The sequence below is a fragment of the Asterias rubens genome, chromosome 9 (genome assembly GCF_902459465.1).
Source record: "Asterias rubens chromosome 9, eAstRub1.3, whole genome shotgun sequence".
NCBI classification, from domain to species: Eukaryota; Metazoa; Echinodermata; class Asteroidea; order Forcipulatida; family Asteriidae; genus Asterias; species Asterias rubens.
In genome coordinates this window covers 13,694,093-13,716,208 of record NC_047070.1, presented here as the reverse complement: position 1 = coordinate 13,716,208, position 22,116 = coordinate 13,694,093, and the positions used below count along the sequence as shown (strand labels likewise).

At 37.2% G+C, this 22,116-nt stretch overlaps 1 protein-coding gene across 1 annotated transcript; it reads left to right on the top strand.

The window, feature by feature from the left end:
• Window positions 1–8,095: 8,095 nt before the first annotated feature.
• On the top strand, window positions 8,096–21,145 carry LOC117294914 (solute carrier family 49 member A3-like). The gene is made up of 9 exons (XM_033777464.1): window positions 8,096–8,561; window positions 12,654–12,812; window positions 13,752–14,045; window positions 14,452–14,586; window positions 15,491–15,607; window positions 17,377–17,529; window positions 18,618–18,775; window positions 19,173–19,408; window positions 20,442–21,145. Exons 1-9 carry the CDS (start codon window positions 8,382–8,384, stop codon window positions 20,549–20,551), a joined length of 1,542 nt encoding a protein of 513 aa, XP_033633355.1. The 5' UTR covers window positions 8,096–8,381; the 3' UTR covers window positions 20,552–21,145.
• The last annotated feature ends 971 nt before the right edge of the window (window positions 21,146–22,116 follow it).

Here is a 22,116-nt window from a genome sequence, read left to right as displayed (position 1 = left end):
GTATACATGGAGACCATTGAGTACCCTGGTGAAAAATCGATTGACCCTGAATGATACATCTTCCCTCTCGGCCTGCACTGACAACTGTTGAGCAATAGTGGACACGTCCACGCCATCCTGTTGAGAGGGGGGGGGGGGGTAGGAAGGAAAATGGAGGGGTTATATACCGCTAGAGAAGCCAAACCCTAAAATCGCTTGTCTTGCCTTTCCCTTTAATCACCTTTTTTGTCCCTTCTCCCCTTTTGACAAAATGTATATTCTGTCCAGTGCATTTTTAAAGTCTATTTACTTTATTGCTTTGTACTGTTTAAATTTGTTATTGTAATTTTCAAATGAGTTGTTAATTGATTTAAAGGCAGTGGACAATATTGGTAATTACTCAAAATAATTATTAGCATAAAACCTTACTTGGTAATGAGTAATGGGAGAGGTTGATTGTGTAAAACATTGTGAGAAACGGCTCCCTCTGAAGTGACGTAGTTTTCGAAAAAGAAGTAGTTTTCCACGAATTTGATTTCGAGACCTCAAGTTTAGAATTTGAAGTCTCGAAATCAAGCATCTAAAACACACAACTTCTGTGACAAGGGTGTTTTTTCTTACATTATTATCTCGCAACTTCGGTGACCAATTGAGCTCAAGTTTTCACAGGTTTATTTTATGCATATGTTGAGATACACCAAGTGAAAAGACTAGTCTTTAACAATTACCAATAGTGTCCAGTGTCTTTAATGTACATCTAGACGCAAATCAATCTTCTGATTGCGATGTCTTGTTCGTATTTTCAAATAATAAACCATTCATATGACAATCATATAATTGTGTCCTCACGTTTAATACGACGATGTAGTCATCTACCAGCTTCTCTTCGGCACGATAGAAGGGAGCAAGAGAGGGCCGGGCAAGAGTCAGTCCGAGAATAGTGGCGGTTACCACAGCAACCATAAACAACTGCTGAAGACGCTCCATCGTGAAGGCTTGTTATCTAAAGTATAAGAGAGGGCATGTTTTGAACAGGTTCTGTATAAGGTTGAGTAAAGCAAAGAGATTAAGAACGGGGAAGGAATTGCTTCCTAAGATGTAATGTCTTTGTTTGATGACAATCATCAACATGAAAGCAAAAACGAAATAAACGCTTAATGTAGGCCTATCTTCGAAGAATGTGCAACTGTTTAAGTTATTGTGGTTTATGATGGGGTTTCCGAGAGAGGAAAATTAAATTATTACCATTATCATGGTTGAGCACATCTTTATGTCCAAGTTATCACGAACATATTTCATTTACACGAATAAGTTTACATTCTTTAATTTTTCACTGTAATATAGACAGGAACGAATCAGGATATCCTTAATTTATTAATTTTGTTATTTAGAATCAAAACATTTGGGAATAGGGTTTAAGGTAAACGACCAACTGTGTTGATCTCTGATAAGCACAAAGTGTAGTTACATACTAGCTAACAAACACATCCCCCTTCTCAACTAATCAAATCAAAAAGTAGAGTAGTTCGACTTTTTTTTGTCAATATATTTTGTTCAAATTCTGCAACTCAGAAACGGAGAAATTCTTACCGTATGTTTATATGTGTTGCTCTTCTGTTACTTGACATCCGTTACCATCAGTAACTTGCACGGTCAATACACTTGCCTAACAAACCAAGCCTTTCATATCAAGGGCGTAACTGACTTAAATCCCATTAGAGATTAATAAGATAACGGGGATATTAATCTTCTTTATCCCAAAGACTGACACAACCTGTTACTGTTTTATAATTAAAAGGGCAAAGTTTTGTTTGGCTTGATAGTCAGTTCATTCGACAACAATCTATGGCATATGAACAACAAGGATACCAGACGATCGGGAACGGTTTTAAAATGGCTACCAATGTGGTCTTATATAATTGATTGAAGTTAAGATAGTTCTTTTATCTTATTAAAGCATTAAAGAGCTGTATTTTTCATGTCAATGCAAATATTTTTCATTGTAAAACGGAAGTAGCCAACATTTCGAAAGTTTCTGAATGATATCACTGTTGTAGGATGTACAATTGGTAATTACTCTAAAAATCAATGGCCGTACAAACTTAACTGTAGTGTAAGTAGCACTACGGCTGGTGATTCCCTAAAGGAATGTGGAATAGAGAAAGGGAATAAATATGAGGTACGTTTGTGCATGAAACGTTTCTCATAATTATTGTTTATTCGTATTACTGATTATTCTTCCTGTGTGGAAATAAGAATATCTGCTCCTGGTTTTCGTTGATATCTAAAAAGAGAAAGAAAAAAAAGGAAAAAAAAGGCTTCCATCTTTTGAAATGAAATTTTCACAGGCTTGTTGCATTGTTCATATCTACAACTATTTAAAGTTAAAGCAATCGACCTGTTTAAAAAGAAAACAAATGTATACGTTTCCTTTAATCCAAAGTTTGAAATGCCATCAGTTTCTTTCTTGTTTTATGCATAATGTTGAAAGTGCACACCAATACATCGAGAAATGGGAGAAAACGTAATCATGTGTATTTGTATAATATGAGAATAGGAGTGTGAATAATATACTTATTTGTCTTAAGTGTGCAGCCATTTTTTTTACATATTTCTGGTTGATTTTGAAGTCAGTCGCCGGTGATCTCAACAACGCAAATCGAGTCTGCATGAAAGTAGGCCTATATAAAGGAGCAGTGATGGAATGATATGTACGTCCATGGATTGAAGTAGAAAACCTGCTTGAACTAGCTCCAAATCATACACACGTACAAGTTCAAGGAGAGGTTAAACATCAACGGGTGGCAGTAGCAAGATTTTAATACTTCGTAAGGTACGATACATTGTATGGTCATTATAAGTCTTGGATAAACATGGTCAATTAGGATGGTATGATAATAGTGTGTCAATAACAAGCAGATGGAATAACGGTGAGGTAAGATCCTGTTACACAAACCAAATTGAACACACACACACACACACAATTATGATTAGGCCTAAGTGCCTACAGAAAATACGACTTTTAATTATGTCAATATTAATATCGTTAACCCGTAGCTGTCTCGGCAAAAACACTAATTAGTTCATAACGCAACAATTATGAATTGACCCCCATCCTTAGAAGCCCGTTTCATTGCATTTCGCATTAGTTCAAATAATCTACTTAGAAAATACCACTTCCAGTTTCCTTAAGCAATCATGTCACATGGTGTGCCCAACGTAAACAATTAGCGTCATAACTTTGACAATATTAAGTTAAAATGTTTAACTTAAGACCCAAATTTTGGAATACTGCTCAATATATGAATGTTGCAAAGCAGTTGCAAGCCTAATAAAAACCAGTTCACAAAATACATAAACTGTAATTTAACAAAGGAGTAAAGTCTTATTCTTGCCGAAGATGTCCTTACAATACGCGTGCTTCCCATTTAGGGACTCGGATTGTACCATTCCATTCTGAGTCAACTTCGGGTTAGTATATTTTAAAGCATGGTATTTTTTGTAGCTTAACAGCTTTATGAAATAGCGGGTACAAGAGCAGTGATGTAGAGTTGAAACGCTTAAAGGATACCAACCAAAATACCACGTGGTTTATTATTGTTTACACGCCAATAGGAGACTTTCCAACGCTAGGCGGCAGCAGACATACCGGGTAAATTTCCATTGTTTACGTAGTTCTGAACATGCGCATAATTCTGAGAACAATGGATTTACCCGGTAAGTCTGCTGCCCTCTATCGTCCCAGAAAGTCTCCCATTCTGAATCGTCTTTTCCTTGTTATATAATCATCACAAACAAAAATGACGTGCTTGAATGTTTACACTAGACGGTCGCACACTGCAAAAACTGGGGTGTTTTCACATACTTAGATTAAAAGAAAGACATCAAACTATCACGATACACTCTAAAACTCCCGGGTTAGAATTGACTCGGATTTTGGTCCCAGGGGGCCAGACCTATTTCTGGGTCAGTTTGACTCAGAATCCGTGTCAATGTCTCCCGGAATCCGTGTAAAAAGCCCTGCTTTTAACAAAATTTCTGGTCACAATGACACGGATTCTGGGTCAAACAGACCCAGATATGGGTTTGGCCACCTGGGACCAAAATTCGAGTCAATTCTAACCCGGGAGTTTTTAGAGTGTAAAGGTTGTTAAAAAAACACTTAAATGACTCTGGCAGCAGAATTTGTGTCATTTTAACACCGTATTGTGTTACTTTTGATTCTCTCTTGTGAGTATCTTTGTGACAACACCCTGTTGACAAAATGAACATCCCTTTTTTGCAGTGCACGAACAACATTAAAGCTGCAGAAACAACTTTCACAGTTTTGACAATATTACGCTAAACCACAGTTTTGCCTTTCGCTTTGAGAATCGCAAAGAGAGCTTCGAGGTAACACTATTTGTTTCATCAAGTCAAACTTCATCAAGTTTAAATTGGTCAAAAGTGAAGCATCCCTAATTAAATCGTTAGTACAATCAATACGATATCAAGTTCTAATATTTAATGGAACATTACAGAATTGTTTTTTGTATAACAAAACTGTTGCTGGAAGCGTAAGCACTTTATGTTATCCACCATGACTGACAAACCTGTAGAAGTTTGAGATCGGCCATCTGGGTCACAAGAAGATAGTGAAAAGCCGATTACACATTTTGCATGACATCGATGCAAACAAAAATAAATACAACGCTCACTGAGCGATAAACTCCAAATGGGAACTTAGTTTGATTTGTTTCTCATCAACTATGAAATTTCAGACACAAATATTTCGCATGTTTTCTATTATCATCATCATTAGACCATAAGTTTGATGTAAATCTGTGATCTTAGGCGAGTCTTTTTCTTTCTTACCAATTATGTAATGTTCCTTTAATAAGCAAACTACTTAATCTATTCAAATCAAAGTCCAACATCTTCATCATCCAGCCATCTTGTTCCTCCTCATCGTTTGTAGTAGAAAGATGGTGGATCGACCAAGCTACCCTTGCGCCTCACATACCGGCAAGACTTGTTGATTTGAGTCAACTCTTTTGCTGTGACCTGTCGTGATTTGCCGACCTCTAACGGTACGTAAGCTGTTGTAGATTTCTGAGGTGTTACATTTGAAACATGTCCAGGCTGAGAAGGTCCTTGCTTCGGTTGTTGTGAGTTCTGGTAGAACGCTGGTAGCTTCGTTGGTGCACCGTATCCCTTCAGTTCGAGGTCTTCATGCTCTTCCTTGATCTCTGCTGGCTTGGTCAATCTCTTCACATTCATCCCCAAGTCCTTCCGTTGTGATGTCTGAGTTCCTTGCATGTAAGATGGAACCTGACGGGCAGGACTAGTGTTCAATCCGTTCCCTTTACGCCGTAAGCTAGGCGGGAGATCCCGGCGGTCTAGACCAACGATAGCATCACTGGGAAGTTTCCCGTAGCTGCCGCTGTTTTTCAGAGTCAACGCTGGATTGGGCGTCTTCTTACTAAACGACATGTTTAGGCAATGGATCTAACACCAAGAGAAATAAGTTCACATCAAAAGCTGAATTTACTTCGTGAGACTAGATCAGTCTTTGGTGTTCCCGAGGAATGAATTCTCCATTATATATCCATGTCAACGCAAAGTATCTCACGACAAGTTTAGACGACCACGTTCTTATTATTTGCTAACACGATGTCTGCTAGTAGCTTTTAAACAAATCGTTCTTATTCCACATACATTGCCTCATCAAATGCCCGAATCAATTCCAATCAAGAGGTTTTTTTAAACAGCGACGTGAGAAAGCTGACTCGTAGAAGTCTTAGTCACATAACTCGAAAGCTGACTGCCTTATAACCGTAGACCTATCTTCTAGCATTCTTTGTACATCTTCTCTAATCGATTATCTATTTCTGTTAAGCAGGTTCCTTGCATCCTTCTTCATAGAAGCCACACAACATGGTACAATACAGTCCGTGCCTTCAAGTCCCTGTGGCTACCTTGCAATGCTTCTACTCACTACAAGACGTTGGTGTGTGGGTGAGGGATGTGTGTCGTTGGGCTTTACCGATCAATAAAGTTGTTCTTAGGATCAAGTGAGCCGTGTTTCTGAGACCGTGGATTGTGATTAGACCACTTGAAGATAGTATGTCCATTATGGAAGATTATTTCATGAGATGTTCAGAAGAAGAACTGTTTGATGTTGTACATTTGCAAGATAGATCAACAAGACACGTCAATAACTGAATTGATGAGAACGACTTTGTGGTAACCAAAACCAAATAAACCCCTTGTTGACGAGTTGAGAGAAAATTGGTTAAAGGCAGTGGACAATATTGGGAATTACTCAAAATAATTATTAGCATAAAACCGAACTTGGTAACGAGTTGATGCGAGAGGTTGGTAGTATGAAACATTGTGAGAAACGGCTCCCTCTGAAGTGGAGTAATTTCCCACGAATTCGATTTCGAGACCTAAACATCTGAAAGCACACAACTTCGTGTGACAAGGGTGTTTTTTTTTCTCTTTCATAGTTATCTCGCAACTCCGACGACCAATCGAGCTCAAATTTTCACAGATTTATAATTTTATGCATATGTTGACTTGGTGGCAGCAGATTTACCAGGTAAAATCCATTGTTCTCGGTAATGTGCGCACGCTCAGAACTACGTAAACAATGGAAATTTACCTGATAAGTCTGCTGCCACCTAGCGTCCCAAAGTTTCCCATTGTGGTCCCGAGAATGAAAATATTTTTCAGGCAACATACGGGATCGTTAAGTCACTGTCCCGTGTGCGGAACAGGTTGGGAATGTAGAGAATCACATAACAATAGTTTTCTGCCGATGGCACGGGATTGGGACTTGAGTCAAGAGTAGACTCTGTAGGCTGTCCCTTATGTTTTTATCCCATTTATTAACTATGGGTTAATGCTTGTTTGTATATTACATGGTTTGGGGTTTGCCATTTTCATTGCTACAAAGTGATTACAATTATTTGACTCTAGTAAAACGTGGCATAAAACAGCTGTCCAATTAGCATATTACTGTTTGCGTTGTTTACATAGACTACTCATTAATTCACTCTTGTCAGTTAAGCAGACATGTGCGTGGTTCCTCGATGGAGTGGGAGTAAACAACATCTGAGTACACAAAATTAATAGTAACTCACGCTGATGATGAGTGTGGATTTGGGTACTTTTTGTAACACAAAACACAATGTCTACAGATTTACACCAAACTTACACCGTTTGAAGATAATGATAGTAGAAAGTGTACCTTAAAAATATTTTGAGAAATGAGTAAAACAATGTCATGAAAAAAAGCTTTGACATGCTAAAATAATTTTCGTCTCAAGATCACAGAGACGAAAATTATTTTCATGACATTGTTTTACTCAATTCTCAAAAACTACAGCACCTCAGTACGTAATATTTTCAAGGAAGCTTTCTATGATCATATCTTCAAACTGTGTAAGTTTAGTGTAAATCTGTGGACATTGTGTTTTTTGTCCTACAACAAGTACATAGACCCTTAATAACTATATTATTCAAATGATATGCATGCCTCGGACCGTAGCCTTAGAATTGTTGCCTGACAGTGTAGCCTTACGTTGTAGCCTTGTTGCTTTGGGGACGCGTTCTTACATTTAGCAATGCGGCAAAATTGTATTGTGTGATTTGGACCATTCAATCGGGTCAAATCGACCCCAAACGGTGCATCGGTGCATGAAACGTCGAGTTGAAACCTACAGTTCTTCAGAACCGCCCAACTCATTTAGAGATTATCATTACATGGTGTCGACCGAAACCTTAGGCCGTGTCCGAAACGACGACTTCGGCTCCAGCTACGTCTAGATCAGCGCGTCGACCAGTGTTGAAGAATAGGCAGACGCGCGCGATCTATCCGTAGCTGTAGCCGAAGTCGCCGTTTCGGACACGGCCTTGGTCAATATTATTAGTAAACACTAGTCTTCTCTCGTTGTACACACGCAACCCATGCAGGTGGTGACTGAGACCTTGATATAAGGCTACACCTACTCTCGGGTCTGTTTGGCTTCCATTCATAAAGTAACAAAGAATTCGTTTGTAAGTTGTTATTCTGGTACTTCAGTAAAGCGTGGCACTACGGTACAATACATGTACGTTAGAGTAGGCCATATTTATTTATGTCGAAGTTTCAGAAGAGAGTATTCGAAACGGTTTGTCAAAAGATCATAAAACTGGGAGTGGCTGATTGTGTGATCATTCATAAATTGTACTGCTATACCGATTGCACGTGGTTTCGTATACTACTGTGTTTACATGTCATTAAAACATAGTGTGTCTACAACGTTGTCTCACGGTGTCTACAAACGAGTTGTATGTTCTTTAAGCCAGTGTTTTCCGTAAACACACCAGAAATATTTTGGGCAACTGTGTGTTGGTTATAGGCAGAGTGATTCGACATGTCGACCGGCGACATTCCTCTAGCATCTTCATTTGACAAGAAGAACGGACAGGGTGTGTTGAATTACCACACCGGGGATGACGGTGTTGAGGATGGTGTTAAACACCCGTACGTAGCGTACAGGAGCCGGTGGTATGTGATTGCAACACTCGCTGCTCTCAACTTTTCCAATGCTATGGTGAGTAGGCCTATACATTTGTCATTCAAGTATACATGTACTGGAGTATTAATGAGGGTGTTAATTGGTCAGTTTGAACCAAATTCATGTTTTGGTCATTTTTAATAACATTACAACTCTGCAATATTCTACTAGCCCTGTTAGGACGTCAGTGCGGAGGGGTCCAACTTAGGCTAGCAATATTCCGTATCTGATATTATACCACTTTTTCATTAGTTATGAAATTAATAAAAATGTCTAATTTACCCAAATGGCAAATGAGATATTCTTTTGGTAAACTTGAGTAAAAGGTAGTGGCAGTACATGTATATGAACAAAATCACATTTATTCGTTTATCTATTTATTTATTTATTTGTTTTTTAGTCATAAACCAGAAGGGAAAGTATATAGAACAATCATGTGGTACCCGATGTGACTTTCTCCCCCCATCTCTCTAAAAGTTTCAAAATGAAGGGGAAAATGTAATTGTTGGTTAGACGTGGTGACCTCACCAGCATTGTCATGATCACAGGACGCAATTTGACTGTTCATGGGCCGCAAACAGCGTTAAATTTTCGCGGCATTTTTCCTCACTAAGTATAAACATATAAATCAACTTTGGGTAAAAAAAAATGGCGATGCACACGTTCAACACTCATATTATTTTCCCGGACAGCCGTCGATTTCACAAAACTCTTCCTAACTTAAGACTAATCTTATGACTTAGGACGAGTCCCAAGCCTGCACTGTAGCATGCGGACTTACAGATTAATCCTAAGTTAAGACGAGTTACTCGTCCTAACTCTAGATAAGACTCTTTGTGAAATCGACCTCTGGATACATAAAGTCAACTTTGGTTTAAAAAACCTTACAGAGTTGGATTTAAACCTCGAACCTCTAAGTTTGTTATGAAATGTTTTCCTTTGCCTTTCCCTGGACGGCCTCTGCTCGTTTTATTGCAGTGTCCTAAGGACTAAAATATATAGATAAATACAATGTATATAAATAAATAACACTCACGCACGAAATTGTGCCGCAGATAAATTCCCGCTCTAGTAATATTGAAGTTGCTCACCCCAAATTATTGATTTATCTGTATATATATTTATCTGGAAACATGATATAGGCATCTAATGGTAATTCTTAATTCTTTCACGGCATCCCGAAGAGATAATATAATTGATGTACACATAACATCGTGGTGTTACAACAAACATTTTGCTTTGTAATAAATATCCACCAAGCAGTTTCAAATACTATTTCATTGATCATTCATTTTTATTTAAATAAATAATCTTTTTATTCCGTCACCACAGCAATGAAATGACAATATTCATATAAAACAATTATAAAATATGTGTACATGATTACTGATAACTGTACATTCAAACAATGTGTGTTTGCTGTGATGGCCAAAAATAAAATGAAACAATAACTAAAATATTGATAACTAATCCCAGCCTTGCCGCACCTTAACATAACTACATTGCATATTTATTTAGCACCAAGGCTGATTACTTAATCATTCCTGCAAACTCACGTACATGTATTTATAATCATCTGGTCTTAATTACTGGTGTACCTCTTAGACTACATGATCGGGTTAATAAATAAAAAGGATACTTTAAAATGTATGTATGACAGTCTCCTGACGATGACTAGAGCAAGCTAGTCGAAACGTTGAGACCAATTTCAGAACTGACTCCGCGGCAGTACAGTTAATTACGATCCTACAAGCTAAAGTAGTAGTCCAGTCTAATTTCTATTCCATCCGCCCTGGTAATAGTTAAAAAACAGGACAGTTCTTTTCAGAACTGAGAAGTCTCCCGACCCTCCGATTATCTACTCCACGTTAGTATAATAAAGCAAGACAGTTCCCTAAGAACAACTCTACCTGGCAAGTAGATACACACATGGTGTGACCGCAAACCAAATATATATTGATACCTCACCATGCAATGCCTCAAATCCTATATACTTTAAAATGTATTGGACTTTGATCATACATTAACCTGTAACAACCCAAGATGATGGTTAGTCATCCTTTCCATAAATAAAACACGACTTACAATTCGTCTTTTTTTGAAATTGATTTCTTATTTTAATTTCATGTGGAGTGTTGCTGTGGTCGGTTGGTACCATAGCAACAGGCTTGTATAAACAGAGAGTAAAGTTTAATTATGATTTTTTTAATTGTGATTTCTTTTGTCAGGATGCTGTATGTATTATGTTTGCCTTTGTTAGGACTTCAATGTTGATTTTGAGTACCATTGCTGTGCCTCCTCGGTTTTGTCGTCATTGTAATGTAGTGTTCAATATGCTTGATGCGTTGGTTTTTTTCTCTTTTTTTCCTTGTCTGTCGGTAATAATGAAGCGAGATTGGGATGTGAAACAACACATAATGTAAATCTTGAACCTTTGAATAATCAATACAAATTGAACACAATTTCTAATTACGGAACCTATTATAAACAAAAAACAATAAAAAACTGCGTTAGGGATGTATTTTTCATTGTTACTTTTATTTTGGAAACGTTCGCCGGACATCAAATGGACAAGGTATGGTGACAATTATGCCGATATGCTGACATGCAAACCAGCAATAACATAGAACCATTTAACATTTTAAAGCAATGCAGGACAAATTAAGTGAGTTTAAACCAATTAACAATACATGTAATGGTGATGGTTGTCTATAAAGTAGTTTGGCGTGCAATTGCCATGTTTTTCAATTTGGAAAAATAGAATCATTCGTTTCCAATTCTTAAAAAATCGGTAAAAAACTGTTTTGTTGTGATCTTAATTTGTTTTAAATCTCCGGACTAATAATACATATTTGGTTTAAAATTGTCCTTTGGTTAAGAAAACATGATCATCATAGATGTGGCAACCAAATAAAACCTTTACTATCAAGATAAACATAAACATTTATATATTAAACTTATTTACGCAAAACAGTTGTTTCTGTCGATATATTCCGGTTTCCTATTCATGCTGCGTAGCACATCCTGTAGCGGCCATTAATTGGCTTTATATTCAGGTCTGTATAGCATGCATAAATAAATTAAAAGACTATAGTGCACATTTTACCAGCCCTTTTTGTTATATTTTGTTCGGCGTTGGCAAATTTATTGTTGAAGAATTTGCCCATAAAACTTAACAAAATAATATACTGGTAGGCTTTAACCAAAGCATTCATTCAGAATTAATATAATCAGTGTCATGTGATTTCCTTCATATTAGCCTAAATAAACGCGAGGTATACCGGGAGCTTTGGCTGGGTGAAAACCTCGTTTCCCTTTTAGGGACAAAACCATTAGGAAAAGTCACTAAAATAAAAAAGGCATAAACAATCTAACCAAAAGTATAAACAATTTGAGAACAAAGAAAAAATCACAGATTTACAAGGTCAACAAATAGGTGTATGGTCTCTGTTTATTATCATATATATGAGGGTGGGTTGTGTACATGTACACATACATTATTTATACTCATTTTGGTTTTTACCCATAATTATACACCGATGTGTGTTAGCACTGATACTCAGTTCCTACCAGAGTTCTGTGGAAAAAAAACAGAATTCGGGTTAGTAGTGAGTGTACAGTGCTAACACAAAATCGGTGGATATGGGTAAAAACCAAAAATTAATATTATTCTTAAACCCCGATGCAAATTGAACATCCAATAATATTATTTAGTTATCAATATCAAATTATTACTATAATACACATAGTTCTTAAAGGAGCATTACAGAATTGTTTTTTTTTGCTACCAAAACAGTTGTTTGCAGTGTAAGCACTTCATGTAAACCACGATATACATAAACTGACAAACCTGTAGAAGTCTGATATCGATCGACCGATTACAAATTTCGCATTGCATTGATGCCAAAACGAATAAAACGCTCACTGAGCGATAAACTCCAAACGCGAAGTTAGATTATTTATTTCTCATCAATTATGACATTTCAGACAGAAATATTTCAAGGGATGTTTTCAACCATCATAATCATTAGGCCGTGTAAGTTTGATGTAAATCTTCACGATTTTTGTTTCTTACCAATTCTGTAACATTCCTTTAAACTGATTATTATGATTTATTTGTTTCTATAGGCATGGATCTGTTTTGCAGCAATCACCAACATAACAGCTGTGTACTACAATGTAACCCCAGATGATGTTAACTGGTTATCTCTAATATACCTGATAGTTACAGTACCCTTTGGATTCCTCGCTAGTTGGGTATTAGACACGTTCGGCATCCGCACTGGAGTAAGTTTTAAAGATCTCCTTTCAAATTCCAATGAAAACCGATACCGATTATGTTGAAGCAGAACGTCATTTAGGGATGAGGGTTTTAAGTCATTGCAACAAGGAAGTGCACAGTCATTTTTGTGGGTGTCAAACGTTGATGTTGAAGGGAAGTATACATTTGGCTTTCGAAACAGTTCGATTTGTTTAATCTTATAAGACAGTGTAGATAAATACAATAAAAGTTACTCAAATACAACTTTAATTTAAAATGGGGGTAGCGTTTTTTAGATATTGCCGAAAATCTAGACTGGTGTCCACTAGGAAGAAAAGATTCGTTGGGCCGAAAACATACATTTTTCCACAACCACACAACCTCGGAGTGAAACGTGTTATTATATAAAAGCTGTTGTTTTTCTTTTAAATCAATGAAGTTTTTCTTGCAATTAACTTTTAGAGTGATAACCAAACACATAGTAACTTTCCATTTCAATATTTTAATCACTCGTCGTCTACGTTTGTTTGAATTTCTTGAGTTCTTTAAATCACCAGTTCTTTTTATGATCAACAACCCAGAAGGCAATAAATGTGGTGTTCCTTACATACGATGTACACATTAAAAGTTGACCTGCTATTGTTTTCTCTCTCCGAATCTACAACCAGGGCCCAATTTTATAGAGCTGCTAATCACAAACAATTGCTTAACATGAAATTGATAAAAACAGGAATACCAACCAAATTTCCACGTGATTTTACGGATAAGCAAACAACAGCTGAATACAAGTATAAATAAGCAATATGCAACAAATCGAAATTTGGTTGGTAATCCTGTTTTAATCAGGGAAGAAATTTCACGCTAAGCAAATTGTTGTGCTTAGCAGCTTTATGAAATTGGGCCCAGGTGTATCGGTTTTTTTTTAATGGCTTCATTAACATGTTTGCAATTAATGTTTTCTCAAGATGCTTATAGGTTCTTGGGTGAATCTTCTTGGAATCATTTTAAGATTCTTCAGCACCCTTCCTGCAGTTCCAGAGGATAGTCGCTTCACCGTGGTTATGTGTGGCCAGGGTTTGGCAGCCCTGGCCCAGCCGTTTCTCCTGTTTACACCGACCAAGCTTGCTGCAGTGTGGTTTCCAGATAACCAGCGAGCCTTTGCAAACACGTTGGGTTCAATGTCCCACCCGCTAGGCATTCTAGCGTCATTTTTACTGTCTTCCTTAATCGTGTCGAAGCCTGCAGATATACCAACAATGGTATGCACTTCCCCTTTTCCCGATTTTTATTTCTCTTTCAATACACTAAAATACCACACCTTTTTAGAGACAATGGACACTATTGGTATAATTGTCAAAGACCAGTCTTCTTACTTGGTGTATCTCAACATAAATAAAATAACAAATCTGTGAACATTTTTGCTCAATTGGTCGTCGAAGTTGCGAGATAATAATGAAAGAAAAAAAACCTTGCCACACGAAGGTGAGTGCTTTCAGATGCTAGATTTCAGCAACATTATTTATCCATTCAAAGACCTACAGCAAAAACACATTGAATTGTAAAATGATTTGTGCACCTTAACGTTTAAATGAAGGACTTGTTTCTCGTCGAATGATCCTCTTGGGGTGAACTTACACAATGTTTCTTTTCCGATTGTTGTTAAAGCTATGGGTGTACACCATACCGGCAGCAGTAGCATGTGCGATGTGTACTTTGGGTGTGTGTCAGAGTGCACCGCCTACCCCACCCTCAGCGAGTGCAGCGGGAGATCATGAAACATTTCTGGCTGGACTCCAAAAGGTAAAGTATACATCAGATAGGCCTACATCAGAAAATTTGACTAAGTGTTCCCTAAAAAGGATAAATTAGTGAAAGTACACTGTTCACTGTCTTTCCATTTTCTTTTCATTGTCTTGGCCGAGGCTCTTTTGTTTACAGTGCAACTTTGTGAAATTCAATTTATTAAAGAAGTCTTTAAGACCCCAGTAACTTTGCACGAAGTTGACCTCTCATTCCTGCTAAGACAACCTTAAAGGTGCTTATATCGTGAACCAGAAACAACAATGTTATAACGCCAACTCACCCACAATAAGTGTTCTGTGATGGATTTCACAAAGAATTAAGACTAGTCTCATCTCGAGTTAAGTTTGTAATAACCCCTATAGGACTACAGTCCTAGTTAGGAGTATCTTTGTGAAATCGACCCCTGGGTTATTTGACATGCGATGCCAATCCTAGTACACGGGACCTACGGCTTAATTCACCATCCGAAGGACAAAGCATGGTTAAGTATCTTCCTCAATTATACCAGTACCCTGACCGGGACTTGAACCAACACTGCTGATCAGAAACACCAGAGCTTGAGTCTGGTGCTCTTAACCGCCCGGCCATGACACGCCACATAACATGTTTCAGTAATTAAAACTTCACAAACCTAATATACACATACATTTGCCGAGAAAATTTTATATCTTGTTATGAAAGCATGAAGGAGGGTGCAAGTCAATTTTGACCTCTTATGCAGCAGGTAACTTGTTCTAATTTATTTTTGTATATTTTGTATTTTCTGCTCAGGGCATGATTCACATATATAAACGGTCGAATGTTTATAAACATTCGACCCTTTTAGTAGTTTGTTTAACTGTATTTTCCCATGACATTGTATATCTGTGTATTTGAATATTGTTGATGTTTTTTTTTACAGTGCATTGAAAATCTGCCTTTTATGCTACTCATGCTAACATTTGGAGGTGGATATGGATTGTTTAACGGTCTGAGTACCTTCCTAGAACAGATCGTTTGTCCAATCGGCTACAATGATGTGAGTCAAGTTGTTTAAAGACACTGGACACTATTGGTAATTGTCAAAGACCAGTCTTCTCACTTGGTGTATCTCAACATATACATAGAATAACAAACCTGTGAAAATTTGAGCACAATTGGTCGTCGAAGTTGCGGGATAATATGAAAGAAAAAACACCCTTGTCACACGAAGTTGTGTGCTTTCATATGCTTGATTTTGAGACCTCAAATCTAATTCTTAGGTCAAATTCGTGGAAAATTATTTATTTCTCAAAAACTACGTTACTTCAGAGGGAGCCGTTTCTCACAATGTTTTATACTTTCCAGCTCTCCATTACCCGTTACCGAGTAAGGTTTTATGATAAAAATTATTTTGAGTAATTACCAATAGTGTCCACTGTCTTTTACTTTAATTTCAAAATTCAAGTAGATCACAAAGGAATTTGACTGGGGAAATTTAATTTAATTTGGGGTCGGATAAAGACAAATTTACTAACGAGTGAAAACAAACTCGTTTTGTCCACAATACTACTCTTGCAAAAAGCCATATGGCGGACAACTCTGTTTAGAGTGAAAGACGGGTACTTTCAACTCGATTTGGAGTGAAACTCGTTCCAATTTCACTCAAAATGAGTGAAACAGACTGACTTTCACTCTCAAAATGAGTGAAACAGACTGACTTTCACTCTCAAAATGAGTGAAACAGACTGACTTTCACTCTCAAAATGAGTGAAACAGACTGACTTTCACTCTCAAAATGAGTGAAACAGACTGACTTTCACTCTCAAAATGAGTGAAACAGACTGACTTTCACTCTCAAAATGAGTGAAACAGACTGACTTTCACTCTCAAAATGAGTGAAACAGACTGACTTTCACTCTCAAAATGAGTGAAACAGACTGACTTTCACTCTCGAAATGAGTGAAACAGACACCACTCGGACAAGAGAGTGAAATTTTCACTCTAGAGCGTACATTGAGCAGGATTTGAACCTGCCCTGTCTGAATAAATTGCCGGTGGTCTACCCACTGAGTCTTCTAACCCTATTGTTGGTGGTCTCTCTATTTTGTCTCTCTAGTCTCCTGCTGCTTCCCAGGTTGTATCATAAACTTGGGTGTGATCCCTGGTTATATAAGTAACAGGTTGAATGTCCTTCCAACAAAGTCATTAACAAAATAGGGAAACCCCATCAAGTCATCATGGGGGAGGAGGAGGGGGGCAGTTACTTTGCTTTTCACACTGATATTTGTTCAATCAAAGTGAGTGGTTTCGTCTCAGTGCCTTAGGACTCAGGGGTCGATTTCACAAAGAGTTAGGACTAGTCCTAACTTAGGACTAGTCCTACGAGATATACAAATTGCATGGATAGTCCTAAGTTAGGACGAGTAACTGGTCCTAACTCGAGATAAGACTAGTCCTAACTCTTTGTGAAATCCACCCCTGGTTCCAATCCCACCCGAACCCAGCGATCCCACCTCAGCCTTGTCTCTCTAAATGCAAAAGAGTGAAAAGGCACTGATTGAAGTTTGCATCTTTTTGAGTGATTTTTCACTCTGTCCTGGAGTGAAACCCCTCTAAAAGAGTGAAACAACCACCGCTCATTAAAGGAGCAATATGAGAGGACAACTCGAAATGTAAAGAGTGGTGTTTTTCACTCTTTTACATTAAGAGAGTAGGTTTTCAGTTCTTGCTTTGATTGTCTTCCATTCTTCATGCTATTGTTTGTGTAATTTTCAGATGCGTAATAAAATAAACTGACTAAAATAATGTTCTCTATTCTGATTTTAGAATTTCGCTGGTTTGGTAGGCGGTCTTATGATAGCTTTTGGACTGGTTGGTGCTGTGGCGTCTGGGCTGATTGTGGATCGAACCAAAGCCTTCACTCCAGTTACTAAGATTTCATTCACATTTGCTGTTCTTTTTGGTATTGTTATGACAGTGGTAAGTCCCGAAACATCAAGCATAACTCACTTATGTTTTACCCCCCCCCCCCAGTCTCTCTTTCTTTCCATCTCTTGCAACGTGCATGACCCTGTTAAAGGAACACGTTGCCTTGGAGCGGACGAGTTGGTCTATAAAAATCGTGTAATTGTAACCGTTTGTTATAAAATGCATAATATGGTTAGAAAGATGTTTTAAAAGTAGAATACAATGTTAATTTGCCTCTCATAAATGACCGACCGTGTTAGTCGACGAGGTAAACGGAAAACCGTGCAGTTTCGAGGCATGTTTGTGTGGATCATTGTATTCTACTTTTACACTATCATTCTACCCTTATGCATTTTATAACAAACGGTTACAAACGCTTTTGAAAGACCAACTCGACCGATACAAGGCAACGTGTTCCTTGATTGTTTTTGCTGTAGCATTTATTATTATTATGGTTTATTTATTAACTGCACTGGCGGCCAAGCAGGCCGAAAAAGTACATTTACAAGTAAAAATAGTTCGTTTAACAAAAATATAAATATATATATATAAACATGTAATTATTTTAAAATTAATTGCAAGAACAACCCAGAAGCACATTTAAAAGCTTGAATCAACACTGGTGGTCAGGCAGCACGTATTACAAGTAAAACTGGTACATATAGAACAACATTTTTACATATATAATTTGAAAAACTACAAGATTACAAACCACAATAAAACCACAAAAGCAATTACAAACAGCTCGAAAGCTATACATATCTGTTTTGAATTTGCAATTAAATTTGTTTGTTGACATTTGGCTTGAACTCGCTATACCAATGAAAAATTTCAACATTCAAAAGGTATTTTTGTCTTCTATTGCAACATGCATGGCGCAGTGATAATGTGCTTTACTTTAAAATGTGTGTGTTATTTGCTGAAGACGTAATTAAATTTTGTCATTGACATTTGGCTTGAACTGGCCATCCTATTGGGAAAAAATCAACATTTTAGAATAATTTTATGATAAAAGTCTGAAAGTATAAATTGCAGATTTGTATGAGGAACACATTGTTTTAATTGACGATTTATGTTTATTTCCATCCTTTGTAATGCAGTTTACACACTTTGCATATATGGGTATCGGCGTTGCTGTGGGTGCTATTGGATTTGGGTTATTTGGTTTCGCGCTCTTTCCTATTGCCTTGGAACTTGGAGTGGAATGCACATACCCGGTAGCAGAGGGAACCAGCGCAGGTCTACTTCAGATATCAGGGTCAGTACATAATGAACATTTATAGCTATTTTTTTTTTTAAGTTGCTGCTGTCAACGTTCAATGTAAAATATCCAAGTAATTTTAGAATAAAAACGAAATATTGCAGTTATTGAGAAATCATATTATTTTTTAAAAAGGGAACCTTTTTTACGGGTCATTGAACCTTTTTGGAATTGCTTCACTAACCTATCAAAAATTAAAGGAATAATTAGCAGGTTTCCAGCTTCAAACAATTTGCGTTGATAAAATATCTTTAAAAAAACCTCAAAGATCAGCGAACATATAAAAGTTCAAAGAAATAATAATGTACTGCCTTTGTGGCGTGATGTTGTTCAGCCCTTTCTACAAATTTTTGTAACTTTATGTTGTGTCCAAACTTTGATTAATAATCTTTAGGCAATTTCAAGGCATCATTCTTATCTTGGTTGGTCAGTATCTTGCCCAGCCTCTCAACATAGACGAGGTGCCTGCCCAGCAGTGTATTCCCGTTGACGGACCACAGTCAGAAGTCACTATGACACCACTGACATTCGCTGACAATGTCACCTACATGTCAACAATGGAGACGACAGAAAGTATGTCAACAAACGAGACAACAGAAAGTACACCTATTTATATACAGCATATGACAGGTATGTTAGAGTTTGATTCATTTATTCTGATAGTTTTAGGATCTTAACAAATGTTGTCCTGTGACTTGCTGTGTATAGCCACCAGAGAATATGCCAGGGGAGGAGTGTCATTTGTAGATGGGTGGGGTAGAGAGGAGATTCCGTTGCCCGTGAATCACTGATCCAGTGTGCTAAGAAATAAGCAGGCGATGTGTTACTATTTACTGGGGGTATGAGGAGAATCTCGTAAAGACACTGGACACTAAGGGTAATTGTCACAGACCAGTCTTCTCACTTGGTGTATCTCAACATATGCATAAAATAACAAACCTGTGAAAATTTGAACTCAATTGGTCGTCGGAGTTGCGAGATAACTATGAAGAAAAAAAACACACTTGTCACACGAAGTTGTGTGCTTTCAGATGCTTGATTTCGAGACCTCGAATTCTAAACTTGAGGTCTCGAAATCAAATTCGTGGAAAATTACTTCTTTCTCGAAAACTACGTCACTTCAGAGGGAGCCGTTTCTAACAATGTTTTATACTATCAACCTCTCCCCTACTAGCTACCAAGAAATGTTTTATGCCGAGTAATTACCAAGTGTCACTGCCTTTAACCATCTGGATCCGCCACTATAGATCTCAACAGACATGGCTTATTTTCCCGAAGTGTTCACATAGTTCTGATCATGCTTGCATTTCCAGTAACAGTGGATTTATCTGGCAAGTAAGTCTGCTGCAACCTGGCATCTTCATGCTAACAAAACATACATTCCGGCGTAGGCCTTTGTGTATTCTGGCTATATTGGGAGCCATTTTGTATCATTATGTATCTATTGTCAAAATTACAGCGATAAAGATGATAGCTTTGAAACACTTGGTTGTGACCAATTTGTTTCCAAAAGATATTTCTCTTCCAAAACAAACACAATCAGAGGGATAAAATACAAAGCGCGTTGGGATTTGGCTGACTATGTAACAATTCATCCAAAAAGCTAACAAAATTACAGACAAGAGCATTTTGCATCTTTGATTCTAAATCGTTTGTTTTTCAGTACCCATGTATGTGTTCTGTGGCTATGCTCTGGTTTCTTGCTTGCTACTGGTCATCTTCTTCAAGACAAGATACAGAAGAATAGAAGCTGAGCAGGGTGCTAAAGAGTAGGTTTTCAGTCACATCAATTCCCTCACTCCAAGGGACGGTGCATCCCTTATAATATCTAAGCTTTAAAATTAAGACATTTGTACTCATTGAGGTTAAAATGAAGCTGCAACAGCTTGTATCTTGCCCTTTGGTGCTGTGAGTTTGGAGGAAGTTATGGTTTAGTTGTCATAATAAAACTTGTTTGTAATCCATCTATAGTTTTTGCCATACACTGCCCATCTTCAGCCAGACTGGATATAGTAAAATAAACATCTAAGTTTTGTATAAGATTTGTAAAAACCAAAATGAACATTCTTGATTCCTGATGCAAGCTTTACATCTATTAGATTTGTAGTTGTTATATAAAATCTGTATAAACGATTGTGATTTAATTTAATAGATAAAGTTACTAAGTTACTTCAAAGGTGTCATCATTACAGATGCCATACGGCAACATCATGCGCCTGCATATCAGTTCAGTCGGTTTGTTCAAATGCAGCCAGTGTGCCCAATGTCATGCAGAAGGAACGAAATACCACGGTAAGCAGCGCTAGAGGCTATCAAGGATGTTCCCCTATACTGTGTCTTTCTTTGCTTGTCTCTTGCCATCCACCGTTCCAATGGGAGACTTTCTGGGACGATAGAGGGCAGCAGACTTACCGGGTAAATCCATTGTTCTCAGAATTATGCGCATGTTCAGAACTACGTAAACAATGGAAATTTACCCGGTATGTCTGCTGCCACCTAGCGTTGGAAAGTCTACTATTGCCACTATATGGTCTATTCCTAAACTTTATCTCCATTTGGCAAATGAGTATTGATTGTTTCAACTTAAATTAACCTAAATAACTCCCCGGTGCATCTAAAACTTTAGTTCTTTCTTCGCTATAGCTGTTTTATTATTCTCTGTTTATGGGAAGTCCGAACTATTCTTCACAGAAACAAATATTCTGCGTTTGTTTGTATATTTGTTTCTAGTTCAAAAATCATTTCTGAATATCAGGATTGTTCTTCAGATTATAAATCGACATTTAGGGTTAAAACAACTGAATGGTTCATCAAACCAAAGGTATATTTTGCCTATAGTTTTTATTGTTTTGACGATTGTGTATATCAGTAATAAGAGACTTGATTTAGCTTTGTTACGTCATGGGGCATTACACATCATACAAAAATAATATTTTACTTTGCACTAACAATGTATCGTACTACATTCTCATCTACCTTTGTAATAATTGATTAATGTAAAAACATATCAAGCAAACTTGGTTTATGTTTTCAGTTTGCAATTCTGTAAATCGTATAAAAAAAAAGTGTTTTTGTTTTTTGTTTTTAAGTTATACATCAGATTTTCCAATCTGAATAGTTGTCTAGGTAGGTTTTGTAATGCACATTGTAAATGTAACTGTGTCAGGCAGCCAGGCTGTTAATATTCATAGTATGCTATGCAATTAGGTTTGTACACAACCAGTATTCTCCTAGAATGGTAGTTTTAGTTTGTTTCTCATAGGCGAATTAACGGATGTATAATCGCAAAGTTATTTGTGTATAGTACATTATTCACAATAGCGTCACAATGCACTTTA

Coding starts and splice junctions, on each gene's coding strand:
- LOC117294914 (XM_033777464.1), top strand. CDS start 8,382: ATGTCGACCGGCGACATTCCTCTAGCATCTTCATTTGACAAGAAGAAC. Junction 15,608..17,376: donor GTCCAATCGGCTACAATGAT/GTGAGTCAAGTT, acceptor TTCTGATTTTAG/AATTTCGCTGGTTTGGTAGG. Junction 17,530..18,617: donor TTGGTATTGTTATGACAGTG/GTAAGTCCCGAA, acceptor TTTGTAATGCAG/TTTACACACTTTGCATATAT.